Here is a 15,644-nt window from a genome sequence, read left to right on the forward strand (position 1 = left end):
TGGACCCCGGCTGAACCAGATGGGACAACTAACAACCAACGCCCAGGAAAAAGCCAATCTACTAAATGGGTACTTTGTGTCAGTTTTTCATCAGTCCCGTTACGGGACAGGGAGGCCCAGGTGAGAGAGATTCCTTGCCTTCCATCAATGCTGACCTCGTGAAGGAACACCTTGAGAGACTGGACACCTTCAAGTCAGCCAGCCCTTACAATCTATACCCCAGGGTACTCAAGGAGCTGGGAAGCATCATAGCTCAGCCCCTGGCACGGATCTTTGAGAACTCCTGGCACTCTGGTGTAGTGTCCAAAGACTGGAAGAAGGCAAATGTGGTGCATATCTTCAAGAAAGGGAGGAAAGTGGATCCGGCAAACTACAGGCCCATCAGCCTGACCTCTATCCCGGGGAAGGTCTCAGAAAAGATAATCAAAGAGGCCATTCTTAATGGACTGGCCAATGACAACATCCTGAGGGATAGCCAGCACAAGTTTGTTGTGGGTAGGTCTTGTTTGACCAATCTTATTTCCTTTTATGACCAGGTGACCTATCACCTGGACAAGGGAGAGGAGATTGATGTTGTATATCTTGACTTCAAAACAGCCTTTAATCTGGTATCCCATGATCACCTCTTGGCAAAACTGGCCAACTGCAGCCTCGGATCCGCCATGATCCGCTGGCTGGGGAATTGGCTCCGTGGTCAGACACAGAGGGTGGTAGTTGATGGAAGTCAATTGTCGTGGTGTGCTGTAACCAGTGGGGTCCCTCAAGACTCTGTCCTAGGGCCTATACTATTTAACATCTTCATTAAATGATGTAGACATTTGGTGTCAGAAGCAGACTAGCCAAGTTTGTCAACGACACCAAACTCTGGGTTAAAGCATCCACACCTGAGGACAGGAGGGCAATCCAGACTGACCTTGACAGACTCAGGAAATGGGTGGATGAGAACCTGATGGTGTTTAACACCGAAAAATGCAAGGTTCTCCGCCTTGGGAAGAAAAACCTGCAGCATGCTTATAGGCTCTTCAGTGCTACGCTGGCTAGCACTACAGACAAAAGGGTCTTGGGGGTCATGATTGACCACAAGATGAACATGAGCCTTCAATGTGATGCTGCAGCTAATAAAGCGAGCAAAACAATGGCTTGCATCCATAGATGCTTCTCAAGCAGATCCCAAGACGTCATTGTCCCATTGTACTCGGCCTTGGTGAGGCTGCAGCTGGAGTACTGTGTCCAGTTTTGGGCTCCACAATTCAAAAAGGATGTGGAGAAGATTGAGAGAGTCCAGAGAAGAGCCACATGCATGATCAGAGGTCAGGAAAACAGACCTTACGATGGCAGGCTGAGAGCTATGGGACTCTTTAGCCTGGAAAAGCGCAGGCTCAGGATGATCTGGTGGCAACCTGTAAGTTTATCAGGGGTGTTCACCAGGATCTGGGGGAATGTTTGTTCACCAGAGTGCCCCAAGGGATAACAAGGTTGAACAGTTTTAAACTCCTGCAAGACCATTTCAAGCTGGACATAAGGAAGAATTTCTTTACTGTCCGAGCCCCCAAGGTCTGGAATAGCCTGCCATCAGAGGTGGTTCAAGCACCCCCATTGAATGCCTTCAAGAGACATTTGGATGCTTATCTTGCTGGAATCCTATGACCCCAGCTGACTTCCTGCCCCTGGGGCAGGGGGCTGGACTCAATGATCTTCCAAGGTCCCTTCAAGCCCTAAGGTCTATGAAATCTATGAAATCCAGCATCTTTGCACTCAACTGTGCAAATGCTGGTTAAACAACTTCTTTAGAGTGTGGCTACTTGCCTGATGTTCAAACATCGTTCACAAAATAGGAATTCTACCAGAATAACTAAGAGGAAGCATTGTCCATCTAGGTGGTTCAGCAACAGCTCTCTGAGCTATCGGCTTCAGTTCTAACTATCCTGTCTTATTTGCTTCCTCTGAAAAAATCTAGACTGTCAGAGTACACTTAGCAGCAACCCCCACTATTAATTCTACAGGATTACAATGCATTTTCACAACCCATGGTGTTAAGATATTTGAAGGGCAACACCCAGTGCTTTTTTTCAAGTGACAGCCCCCCTCTTCTACTAGGTTAATAGGACCTAACTCAAGATAACTGCTTGTTAATCAGTTAAGAGTAGAATTTGTGTGAGCAAAGTTGCAGAAAGAAGAAAAAGAAGAGAGAATAGTTATGTAGTTTACAGTAAATGTTTTCTGCACAGATCCCATGAACTCCCTTTTTCACCACTAATTTGGGGCCCTATTCTCAAGGTTCTTATTTTGAAGGAAGAAAGTTGTTGTTGAAGGTACTTTGCCTTTTGTACCCTCATCTACAGTGGTCTGAAGGCCATGTAGGGCAGAGGTGCGCCATAATGAACACTGCTGTTCAGAAATAATCTAGTTTAAATTACATAGGGCACATGCACCACAGAGTGGATTCCACAAGTATAACATCTCAAAACGTCACAAGACTTATGAAATAAGTTAACATTCTTTACAAACAGACATTATAAAGATACATGCATTCTTCTTGCATGGGAACAAAAAGATCTTAGCATATATTAGATCTATGTAGAAATGAACTGTATAGAAGTAAAGCTTATCTGTGATGTAGTGACATCCTCAACCAAATGATAGGGTTAGGTTAGGGTTTTTGGAGGTACAAGGATACTTGTATCACATGCAAAGGAAAAATTGTTATTTCCAGATGAAGCAAGGCACTGTCTCCAAGAGTTATCATCTGGCAGACTGTAGTAAGAGCTTAGGAAAAATGCACTTACCTAGTTTATAGCAGAAAATAAGAAGCCATTTGACATATAGTCCCCACTTCTGAGACTAAACTGTATCTAACAATCCAATAAAGCAACAGTGAATGAAAAAACTTATTTTAATGATGTTAAAATGGCCTAACAATTAAAAAAATGTATCTCTGAGAAGGAAGCAATAGTACATTATGTGATGGGTTAAAGTTTAAAAAGTCCTTAATGAAAGTCAGTTGTACCAAAGTTTTCACCAAAGACCAAGCAGTTCGCAAAGAACAAATTAAATAAACATTTATTTCCTCTTTTGTATTGTAATATGCTTTTGGAGTGCCTAGTAGGTGGAAGTTTTACTGCCCTGGGGAGGCCTGCTACTTAGAATATTGCTTGCTCTGGAGCAGTGAGACCCTTAACCATTTAGTCCCAGTGAGGGGTTTCCTACACAGAAATATTCAGGAAAATTAACCCACATTAACTGATTATGTGACTTCAAAGTGGATCATTTAGCTCCTGTATGGATACTATTTTTTCAGAATGGAAGTGGCCCAGCTGACTTTAGCTTACTTCTTTTGAAAGTAATACTTCACTTTTCCAAAGTGAAATAAGTGCAACTGAATTAAAGCTACTTTAATTTTCAATATGAATATCCACAAAAGGGTTCAATTCAGTATAATAATCCTTTTAAAAATAATCAGATTAACTTTCTAAATGTGTCCATGTTGACAAGCATTCAGAGGTTAAATATGCTTTGTTCCAAGAACACAATCCAGGAGATGAAACAATATGAACATTGTAGGCATCTTTCTTCCCTATTTTGTAGGAAGTAGGAGTTCATACCAAGCACACTACAGTCACTGGAAAAACTGCAGTAGATTTCACTGGATGCATCTACATGTGCAATTACTGCAAAGCAATAAACTCCAGAGCTGTTTGAGCTGGAGTAAACTACTCCCAGGCACAGCATCTACACGCATGCCCGGGACAGCAGCAATTTGAGTCAGGGCAAAGCAGACCCCCAGCTGGCTGGGCTGACTGGCCACAATTTAGTCCTGTGGTCAGCATTTACACATGACTTTCAGTAGAGTTAATTAGTTTACTGAGCTAGGGCCTCAATAACAGTAAGGCATGGTGGGTGAGCAATTAAGGGAGGGCAACATTAGAGACGGAGCCGGGCAGGAGCCACAGCAGTAGCTGTACCAGGGGGTCTCAAGGCCACCCCTGGGGCATGAATCTGCTACATTCATCCTCACGAACATGCAATGGCTATTTAAAGCCCATACGATACAAATTTAGGCATGGGATTAGTATCACTGAATCTTTGAGTTCCGTGGGGCTACTCGTATGTCTGAATGTTTGCAAGGCAGGATTCTAATTCATGGGGATTTTGCTTGGAGGAATAGGGTGCATCTTTTGTGTGTGCATGTGATTCTGTAACAGGCTATAAGATGCCAGCCCACTTGTAGATGAAGATACCCTACTGTTGAGATAATTTGTCTACTCCACAGTAAAGCGCACTAGTAGATGCGCCCACTGTGCTTTAGATCAAGCCCTTAATTATATGTCTGTTCTATATTAACTTAATATAGGTCTTTTAAATCTTGCTCTACAACTGAGAATGAACTTTTACTCTGATAGTGCGGAAGAATGAAGCCAGCTAGTTCCATATACGTATGGTGGCTGCAGAACTGAACCTTTCAGACATACAGAGGACAGGACAGCACAAGAGTTTGACCTGTCAAATAAAAGCAGTATGTCTAAAATATTTGGACATTTGGGAAAAGGCAAACACTCGGAATTAATTTAAACTGTTGAAGGTTTATTTTTTATTGAATTGCATGGTCAAAATTGTTTTTATTTTTATGTGAAAGAATGCATAATTTTTTCCAAAGCACCACCCAGAATGTGCCACTGGTGAATTTCGAAGATCCCTAATGCCTGTACAAATAGTGAGTTCAGCTGAAATTTGTAAACTAGAGATCATACATCTTAAGGAATTTGTTTATTCAGCCTACATTCTCCAAAATGTCAAAATCCTTTCATTGTGAAGTGTCAGGTTACAGTAAGAAACAAGCTGGATTTTTAAATGATAAAACAAATTGTAATTTGTTTTTTTAACAGAAACAATTTTCAAGTGTTGTTGTTAAATACCAATCATTGTCACTTTTATATACACACGCACACACACACACACATGTATAACTACACACACTCACATGCACACATGTACATGTATATATCCATTCAGTCTAGATGGAAAAGTGCATTAAAATGTGTCACTGATTTTTATAATATTCCTTTAATGTAGTTTTTAAAATAAAATTGCAAATAGTCAGTGGTTAGGAAATTTCTGAATTGTAGTTACCTGTGCAATCATACACTATTCAGAATGACTTAGACAAATTGGAGGATTGGGCCAAAAGAAATCTCATGAGGTTCAAAAAGGACAAGCGCAAAGTCCTGCACTTAGGACAGAGCAATCCCATGCATCAGTACAGGCTGGGGGCTGACTGCCTGGGCAATGTCTCTGCATAAAAGGACCTGGGGGTTACAGTGGACAATAAGCTGAATATGAGCCAACAGTATGCCCTTGTTGCCAAGAAGGCTAACAGTATACTGGGCTGCATTGATAGGTGTGTTGCCAGGAGGTCAAGATAAGTCACTATTCCCTTCCATTCAGCACTGGTGAGGCCACATCCTGAGTATTCTGTTCAGTTTTGGGCTCCCCACTACGAAAGGATATGGAGATATTGGAGAGAGTTCAGTGGAGGCCAACAAAAATGGTGAAGCAGCTGGGGGACATGACTTATAAGGAAACACTGAGGGAACTGGGCTTATTTAGCCTCGAAAAGAAAAGACTGAGCCTTCAACTACATGCAGCCTTCAACTACATGAAGGGAAGTTCGAAAGAGGATGGAACTAGACTGTTCTCGGTGGTGGCAGATGACAGAGCAAGGAGCAATAGTCTCAAGTTGCAGCAAGGGAAGTTTAGGTTAGATATTAGAAAGAATTTTCTCACTAGGAGGGTAGTAAAATACTGGAACAGGTTAGTCAAAAAGGTGGTGGAAGCTCCATCCTTGAAGGTTTTCAAAACCTGGCAAAACAAAGCTTTAGCTGGGATGATCTAGCTGATGATCAAGTTGGGGATGGTCCTGCTTTGAGCAGGAGCTGGACTACATGACCTCCTGAGGTCCCTTCCAACCCTAGCTTTCTATGATTCTATAAGGCAACCTTAATAATAAGCAGTGCTACTAACCCTGCCTAAAATATATGGTTTTGGAAAAATTATATATATTAGAAATATAGGTGAGAGTTAAGGACTACTAGAAAGCTTTGTGTTTTTGTCCCCAAAAAATGTGCTTGTATTTTGTAAACAGAATAAGCTATGGGAAGAAAAAAAGCACCTTTGGGGTGGAGGTGATGAATACAGATTCTTCAACTGTGAGCGCCTGAACCAGAGTTTATAACTAATTTTCTGTTTGCTGTTTTATAAAGATATAGATGAATGTGCAACAGGAGCCCATAACTGCAGGACAGATCAAGCATGTGTCAATTTAAGAGGGTCCTTCAGATGCCAGTGTCTCCCTGGTTTCCAGAAACGAGGAGAACAATGCATCGGTAAGTGTACTAGCATAAACCATGTTCTTTGGCTATCTAGGTTAATTTTCAGACTTCATAAATACCTTGCCACATAGTTTTGGTAGATTGTGGGAGAACAAGGCAATAATTTCTAGTGGATAGAGCTAGCAGGTATTTTAAGCATACTGTATTCTCAACTTTGAATTGAGCTTCCAACAAAAAATTACTTAGCTATTTATGTTATGCCTTACTTGTATTGGGTAGTACTCAATGGCCCCAGGCACAGTCACGAGTCCCTTGTAAGTGGATGGGAGTCTTTCCATCAACTTCAGTGGAATCCAGCATTTCAGGCCTAGGCACACTGTAGAGACACATAGAAAGACCCAGTCTGAAGAGCTTACTTTCACAATAGAATTCAGTTGCACTTATTTATTTGCATAAAACAAACCAGTGGAAGCTCTGGGCCCAGAGGTATGAAATTTATCACACATTAACCACTGTCTTTACTCTTAGTGCCAGGAGTAGGGGCTGGAGACTGATCTACTGACACCACTGGGATCATTATAAGCCCAAATACATAAAAGAACAGGATTTGTGCAAATCAGACTGCAGCACTTCTGCCAATATAGTGATATACTAAACCACATTGTTCAGTTATATCTTACACAGTCCAATCTCCTCCAGGAATATTCTGAAAGATAGTGGCCTGAAAAGATATGCAAAGACGCCATCTTTCTGAACCTGCAGTTCTTACAGAGCACCTCTTAAATCTTGACTTCTGTGGAAGTTGCCTTTTCATAAGGGATCGGTCTTATGCTCTGCATTTATTATATGTATGAGAACAAGTGTGAAATCAAATCAAACATGATGAACCCAATAGGATCTCTACAAGATGCAACGTTTGTATCAGACAAGGTGAGGGAAAGGCATTTTCAAGACAAAAACTCAAGGTGTTCTCCAGTGTTTCACAGATCAGGAGTTTTGCAGTTGAAAGTTTTGCAAATTCCCTAATCTGTGTTTAGAAGGCTTGCTAAGATTCAAGCAGTCCCCTTAGCAGTCCCCTTAGAGGGATTACTGGGAGGGAAGAACGGGTAATATCAATAGCTGTTTGGTTTTATTACTATTTAAATGCTTGGTAAAAAAGAAAGCTGTACACCTTTTCTTTCAGGGTCTGAACCAGAGCCCATGAAAATCAATGGAAAGACTCTTAATCACTTCAGTGGGCTTTGGATCGGGTGCTTGACAAGCAGATTTCTGTAAACAGAGCTCCTTCCAATACTTGTTAGTTTTATGTGGAGGAGTAGGATGAGTAGTTTGGAATGTAGGTAGGGGAATACTTTTGACAGGTTGTTGATACATGTAAAAATGTTACATTTTCTCTAGAATGTAAGAGTAGGCATGTATTCCAGTGTGCAGTTAGTTACTCCTTTTAATATCAGCTGAGCTAGAGTACTACTTAAAGGTTTAATAGGAAACATATTGCAACCCTGACAGTAAGAAATCCACATGGCACAACTTACATTTTTCATGATTTATGTATAATTAACAACTTTAGAAGGAGAAATTTCTCCTACATCTGTCTAAACCAAGACGGGCTGATGAAGTGAAGAAGGATATATCACTAATGTAGGTCAAAATAGAATACATCATAAAAATAATGCTACAGTCTGTAGTGTCAGCACTTCAAAATGAAACCCATCTTTTGAGGCTTTGTAATACCTCAGCCAAAAATATTCCTTTGGGACTAAATCTTGCTATAGACTCTCAACAGGGAGGAAGTGTTCCTCTGAAATTGGAGTGAAATTGCTCCAGATATTTTTGGCTTGAAGGCTGGTTGGGAAGGGGGGGAGGAGGGGAAATGGGGGCAGAGGTGGAAACCTATTTCTAGTTCTTTCTTTTTTACTTTTAATTTAATCTAGAAACCTGAATGATTCTTTTTATACTTTGATTTGTTTTTTTTTAAGTCATGTGTTCAGATATAGCAAAGATGTTATTTTCTGAAAAATGGGGGCTGCAAATGCAAGGTAACACTTTCGGCAACATTGCTTCAAACACACATTTGGCTCTGTTGACCAGATCTTACTAACCTAAGGCATCTTATAGCCTGTTACAGAATCTTATAGCCTGTTACAGAATCACATGCACACACAAAAGATGCACCCTATTCCTCCAAGCAAAATCCCCATGAATTAGAATCCTGCCTTGCAAACATTCAGACATACGAGTAGCCCCACGGAACTCAAAGATTCAGTGATACTAATCCCATGCCTAAATTTGTATCGTATGGGCTTTAAATAGCCATTGCATGTTCGTGAGGATGAATGTAGCAGATTCATGCCCCAGGGGTGGCCTTGAGACCCCCTGGTACAGCTACTGCTGTGGCTCCTGCCCGGCTCCGTCTCTAATGTTGCCCTCCCTTAATTGCTCACCCACCATGCTTTACTGTTATTGAGGTTAAGTAAGGGCGGCTACCCATGGGCGTTAGACAAAGAGCCTGAATCCAATCAGCTCCTCAATGAGTCCCTCCCAGACCCCACTACTTTCAATGCTAAGTAGGCTCTCTCAGCCTGGCAGTGCCCCTGCAGGGCATCTGTAGCCTTATGGCCAAATTGTGTGGCTGGATTCCCGCACTACATCACACCCCAAACCTCGCAGGTGTTATCATTTCAGATGTTAGCTTTTCTTAGTCCCTCTCAGGACTCTTAGACCCTCTGGGTCTCTCCACCCTGTTTCTCTGGGTCCTCAGACCCCTCACCCCTCACGCAGTCCCTCTTGGAGACTGTATACCTTCTAATACCTTGTTTCGACTCTTCCTGGCCAGCAGGTCCTCTGTTCGGTTTCCTGGCTCAGTCCCTTCTCTGAGCTGGGAAGCCCTTTGTACCCCGCTTAGCCCCTTCTCTGGGCTGGAGGGCTCTGTTCCCTTGTTCAGCCCCTCCTCTGGGCTGGGGAGCCCTCTGTACCTCACTCAGCCCCTTCTCTGGGCTGCTAGGCTCTATCCCCTTGCCCTCTATACCCCACTCAGCCCCTTCTCCAGGCTGGAGAACTCTCTGTAGGTCTTGAGCCTCTCTCCATCAGGGCTCAAGGCTTGTAACTCAAGCAATAATACCAACATAAACAAAGGTGCCTTGTTTGCATAAACCATTTCTTCTCTGCCCCGAGGAATATTCTGTGGCTCCCAGGCCTGCAGAGTCATTCTGCATCCCCTACCTTCTTGGGCCCTTCAGGAGTCCTTCTGCCATGCTGCAGAGAGCTCCTCTCCTCAGGCTATCAGAGCTAGGCTCCCTGACCGGCTCAGACACTGGGCTTATCTAGTCTTAGCCTGGCCCTCTGCTGGTCAGGTGAGACCCCGTCAGCCCCCACACCACCTGGAAGCTGCCTCTCAGGCAGCTTCTCCCCCAAAAACGGCAGGCACACCACCGTGTCCTGCTACAATGAGGTTCTATAAAAACCAGAGATGGAAAGGATTTGCTGGATCTTCTGGTCCATCCCTCTTCTACTTCATGAATTCTCTCTGCTATAAAACAGTTGTAATGACAACCATTACAATAGTGAAGGCTGCAAAAGGGTTTTCAACCTAAGCCCATTTTTTCACTTCACTACCTAAACACTGATTAGGATCTGGCCTCAGAATATAAATACTAAGTTTGTGTGAAGAGGGTTAACTAATATTTAATATTAAGTGAAAAAAGTAATGCTTTCCCATTATAAAAACTCTTGGCTTCTTTCTAAAGCACATCTACAGTGGAAACAGCTGGAAGTAGGAAATTCAAAATTTGGCATGGAAATGGGAAGTTCCTTTCTTCATTTCAGTGAAAACCAGGATTTATTTGACTGAAAGCCAAGCCGCTGGGAAAAAAATGACATTCTGTTCATGCACAAGACACTGTGTGGATTTTTCTGACTACACTCAAGAAGGGCACAGCCTAAGGAAGATTGTGCACATGCATGCGTGGCCAATTTAGCTAGTAGGAGAAAGTGTTTTGCAGATCCACATGAGCTGAGGCAGGAACTCCAGCAGCTCCATGCACACCATCTAAAGTGCAAAAGATTAAGACAGCCGTTCTGCACTTTATGTAGTTTGCACGCTCCAGTGTACCTGAGGAATGCCAGAACTGGGAAAGGCAGCATACTACCGTACCTTAAACTATGGTTAACCTGCATGAACGAGGTAATACTGCCTGAGATAGCACTGACTTCAGTCATGCAATCTGATTTTCCTTCACACAGTCAAAGAAAACAGCTACAGGCTTGCAGCTGGTAGCTTAGTGGTACTAACTTCAGAAAGAACGTAAGAGAGTTTAAGAGTGGGGAACAGTCAAGAGGTATAGCTGTGGGGTTATGGAGCCCATGTCTCCATCGAACTCCAGAACCCCACTTCTTTTTCATGCCTAATCTCTGTTGTCTATGTAGACAGATCACATACCCCTGTCATTCTTATACATTCTTGCACTTAGAACAGAGAAGGATTTGGGTTCTCTAAAGAGACCAAAAGAGATTAAGCATTAATTTGTTACTCTGCTTTTGCACAGAAAAGGAGTGTATGAACCACACTTAGTATTCTGGTTGTCATTAGGTCTGGTTAAGAAGTGATCAGGATGCTTGTTCTGGGTTTCAGAACCAAAATGAGGCATGTGATAGTCAACAAAAATTAATAGATTTCAATACCATACTATACCATAGCCACCAAATAAAGGAGGGCCTTTATATGTATTGACACCACATTGGTTTAACAATGACCATAGAGAGATTTGAACAAAAATTACTTCATGAATGGAAAGGGAACAGTGCTGCTCCCATTAAATTTAGCAAGAGTAAACTCTAGCTTTATATTAGCTCCTTTCTTTTTTACTTCCTTATTCAGATCTAATTAACTTTGCATTTTATTTGGACAGAAGCTGGCAGCAGTAAACTGTTGTGATTAATCTGTACTAACATTTTTTACTGTTTTGCTCTTGTGGTAATTCAGACATCGATGAATGCACCCTCCCTCCATATTGTCACCATAGATGTGTGAACACTCCTGGGTCCTATTATTGCCAGTGCAATCCAGGATTTCAATTAGCATCGAACAACCACACTTGTGTAGGTAAGCACTTTTCTGGGTATCTTTATATATGATTATTTCTGGGTTAGAAAAACAAATACTGGCATACTGTTGTGTTTTTAAACTATCTTTCATCATCATAAGTTACTAAATAGAATATTTGAAAAATTGTCATACCTCTTTCTAGGCTTAGAAGTTTTCTGGAACTGGTCCAAGAAAATCTTGGGGAACATAAATTTCTTGGACACAAACATGGAAATTTTCTTTGAAATTGGATTATTGTATTGGCAAGCTGGCTTCTGTATGCCATAAATTTGGTTCTTTGAACATCAGGGAGTGAAATTCATTATTTAATCTGAAGCCAAATTTTCCTTTCAACTGTGCTGGTTTTATATTAATGCTTCAATGTCTTTGATGGAGTTACTCCTGATTTACACCAGTCCAAGTAAAATCAGGCCCTATAGCTGGAAACTAGAAGAAATGATTCCATGTATTTATTCTCTGTAGCACATGGTTTATGTAACAATAACAGAATTCAGCTCTTTCCATCTCAGATACGAACCTTTGAGAAGTAATTTGAAACCTAAAACTGAAGGAGTTAGGGAATCATATTCAGACTTTTGTAAGTAAATTTCTGAGGGAGGTCTGATAGTTGATTGCAACAGAGTTTGACAAAATCAACAAGATTATTATTATTGACTCAAAGTCTTCTAATGATTAAAGGAGGACATTGGGCTGCAAAGAGGTTTGCTTAACAAGGTGCAAGCTACTTTCACATGACTGTTTCCTTAGTAAATACTTAGTAGAAGAAAGTTATTTCTAAAAATTAAACATATAAGCAGGATGATTTTTCAGGGGTCAAGAATATATTTATTTCTATACTTTTATGGGAATATATTTATTTCTATATTTTCATGGGAAAATCTACTCCATTTACCAAAGAAGCTATATATGTTTCCATATCATCTGTTATTGTATGGGTTCAGACTCTGAGAGTTTGGAAGGAATCTGTTTTCACTGAATATAGCTAAACTAATGGTTATTTAAATACATAAGACAAATATTCCTTGATTTTGAGCACCTGTATTACACTAAGCATCCTTCTGGAGTTGTAACAACAATAATCTTCTTTAGAAACCATGGGCTCTCTCTCTCCTCCCCTACTGGAGTGGGAAATTGAATGCTTTTGGAACTGAGATGAGGACTGGGGACGGAAAAGGCACAGTCCCTGGTTTCTAAAGAACATTTCTTTAGAGGTCATTGTTGTTATAACTCCAGAACAGTATCAGATGTATTACAGGCATCTCCATCCATTGACCTTTACCAACCTGGAAGTATAAGCTGTCCTATCTCAAGAGGTAACTTCGCAAATATATGTCAGAGGTTACGACTGTAACTGTTATACATCACATCTTTACTGGATACATGTGTGTAGAACAATTTCTCTAGAGAAGAATATTCACAAATTGAATTTTCCACCTTTTCACTTAGTGCTTCTAATAATATTGTTTTCATATAAACTTCACTACATTTTTGCTAAAAGCTAACTATAGAAGCAATATATAAGCATTCTCCCCTATTCATTTTAAACTAGAAGCCTTCATAAATCATAGACGCCAAATATTTTACTCCCGACTTTAGCTGATTCTAACAGATTCTTTGAATATAGTAAAGAGTTTTGTCAATTGTATTAGTATCTGCAGATAGCTATTGCTGACATAATTTGCAAGCATTTGAAAATTCCACAAAAAAATAGAAAAACATTAGAATTACAGTAATGATGGTTTCTTACAAAACACATCAAAAAGTGAATGGGAAGCTTTTTCTCCTTCACTGTTCCTCTGTATGCACTTAAAAAGTCAACAGTATATGAAAAATAAGTATTAAAGATTCCAGATAAAGATACTGAAATTTCATGTTCACAAACTTTCCATTGAAAATGCCTTCCTTCTCTTTTCAGACTGCATTGTCCTCACATATGTTCTTAAGATGGGCATATCATGGAAAGAATCTAACATAGAAAAATGCCTTCCCCCAATATGGTCTATGCCTTGGAGCATTGCAAAACTCTCTACTTGTCTCAAAGGCGCATGTTATAATTGAAAAGGAATTTAAAAGAACAGATTTTAGGAGTAATAAATAGCTCAGATAAATCTTAACCACTGCATGCTGAGAGGTCTTATCAGTTCGTGTTCCTTATATCAATTATTTATAGACTTGGCATTTCATACCTGAAAAAAGATGCTGGAATGTGGAGTTTAATAGCTGCACTAAACATTTTGGAAGAGTTCATTACACATTAGAATAACTCTCATTCCTGGAAAAATATTCCAGTTTTTCTGCAAGGAATGAAAAGCACAGATCTGACATCGTTCCAGCAGCTGCAGAGTCTACTGAGATAGTTTACTGGGCTGCAGAACAAAGCACCCAAACTACAACTAATCCACTTAATCAGTTTAATTACCGGATTCAAAGACCTCAATGTGGATAAAGATATGTAATGTTTCCTTTCAGACATAAACGAATGTGATGCCAATAACCCATGTGCGCAACAATGTTACAATATACTTGGTTCTTTCATCTGTCAGTGTAATCCAGGATTTGAGTTAAGCAGTGATAGAATCAACTGTGAAGGTAATCTGCTCTCTTCTATATAATGTGTTAACAGAAAGATTCTTGGAACATGATAAATACCATTTCTCTCTTCCTGTAATTTTTCTGAAAAACAATTCTGTGAATTAATGAGGTTTCATAGTTTCATAGTTTCATAGTTGGTAGGGTCGGAAGGGACCTGAGCAGATCATCAAGTCCAACCCCCTGCCGTGGCAGGAAAAAGTACTGGGGTCAAACGACCCCAGCAAGGTGTTTGTCTAACCTTCTCTTAAAGACCCCCAGGATAGGAGCCAGCACCACTTCTCTTGGAAGTTGGTTCCAGGTCCTAGCCACTCTAACTGAAGTAGCGTCTCCTGATGTCTAGTCTGAATCTACCCTCTGCCAACTTGTGACCGTTATTTCTAGTCACTCCTGGTAGTGCTCGGGGGAACAGGGACTCCCCCAATGCCTGCTGGTCCCCCCTGACTAGTTTGTAACAGGCCACTAGATCCCCCCTCAGCCTTCTCTTGTGGAGGCTGAACAGGTTCAGGTCCCTTAGCCTACCAATGCTGCATAGAGGGGGAGGATCACCTCCTTGGACCTGCTCGAGATGCATCTGTGGATGCATGACAAGGTGTGGTTGGCCTTCCTGAACACATCCCCACACGGTCGCCCATGTTCATTTTGGCATCAATAATGACTCCAAGATCCTTTTCTGCCTCTGCACTGATGAGAAGGGAGTTCCCCAACCTGTAGGTGTGCTGCTGGTTCTTCCTCCCCAGGTGCAGTACCTTGCACTTGTCAGTGTTGAAACCCATCCTGTTCTCATCTGCCCACCCCTGTAACCTGTCTAGGTCCAATTGCAGCCTATATCTGACACTGGTCAGGCCACAGTTGGAGTACTGCGTCCAGTTCTGGGTGCCGCACTTCAGGAGAGATGTGGACAATATGGAGAGGGTCCAGAGGAGGGCCACTCACATGATTAGGGGTCATCAGGGCAGGCCCTCCGAGGAGATGCTAAGGGACCTGAACCTGTTCAGCCTCCACAAGAGAAGGCTGAGGAGGGATCTAGTGGCCATTTACAAACTAGTCAGAGAGGACTAGCAGGCATTGGGGAAGTCCGTGTTCCCCCGAGCACTACCAGGAGTGACTAGAAATAACAGTCACAAGCTGGCAAAGGGTAGATTCAGACTAGACATCAGGAGGCGCTACTTCACTGCCAGAGCAGCTAGGACCTGGAACCAACTTCCAAGTGAAGTGGTGCTGGCTCCTACCCTGGGGCACTTTAAGAGGAGGGTAGATGAACACCTTGCTGGGGTCGTTTGACCCCAGTACTCTTTCCTGCCATGGCAGGGGGTCAGACTTGATGATCTGATCAGGTCCCTTCCGACCCTACCAATGATGAAACTATGAAGTTTAACCACTTTCTTATAGAGGTGCACCAATACATCAGTCCATATCATATCGGAACCAAAAGAAGTGAAATTGACATTATTGGCAATCAGCTTTTTTTGGCTGATGTGGCCGATAATGTCGCCAATAAATGCCACATGCATGGGCACAGCTGCAGCACGCATGCGGCCAGGAGTGCAGCTTGGCAGTGTAGGGAGCAGCATCCAGCTCTTAAGTCTGTGGGATAGAAGGGGCAGGAGGGGGAGGGGGAGGAG

The 15,644-nt window shown here is 41.8% G+C and overlaps 1 protein-coding gene across 2 annotated transcripts in view; it reads left to right on the forward strand.

Annotated features, from left to right (window-relative positions):
* EFEMP1 (EGF containing fibulin extracellular matrix protein 1) overlaps nucleotides 1–15,644 on the forward strand; it is a 114,419-nt gene that overhangs the window by 85,626 nt on the left and 13,149 nt on the right. For both annotated transcript variants that reach the window (XM_006021566.1, XM_025201595.1), the window contains 3 exons: nucleotides 6,258–6,380; nucleotides 11,308–11,427; nucleotides 13,900–14,019. In XM_006021566.1, the coding sequence (XP_006021628.1) occupies nucleotides 6,258–6,380; nucleotides 11,308–11,427; nucleotides 13,900–14,019 (363 nt within the window). The remainder of the gene's footprint in view (nucleotides 1–6,257; nucleotides 6,381–11,307; nucleotides 11,428–13,899; nucleotides 14,020–15,644) is intronic.

Source organism: Alligator sinensis, unplaced genomic scaffold (genome assembly GCF_000455745.1).
Source record: "Alligator sinensis unplaced genomic scaffold, ASM45574v1 scaffold432_1, whole genome shotgun sequence".
Lineage (NCBI taxonomy): Eukaryota > Metazoa > Chordata > Crocodylia > Alligatoridae > Alligator > Alligator sinensis.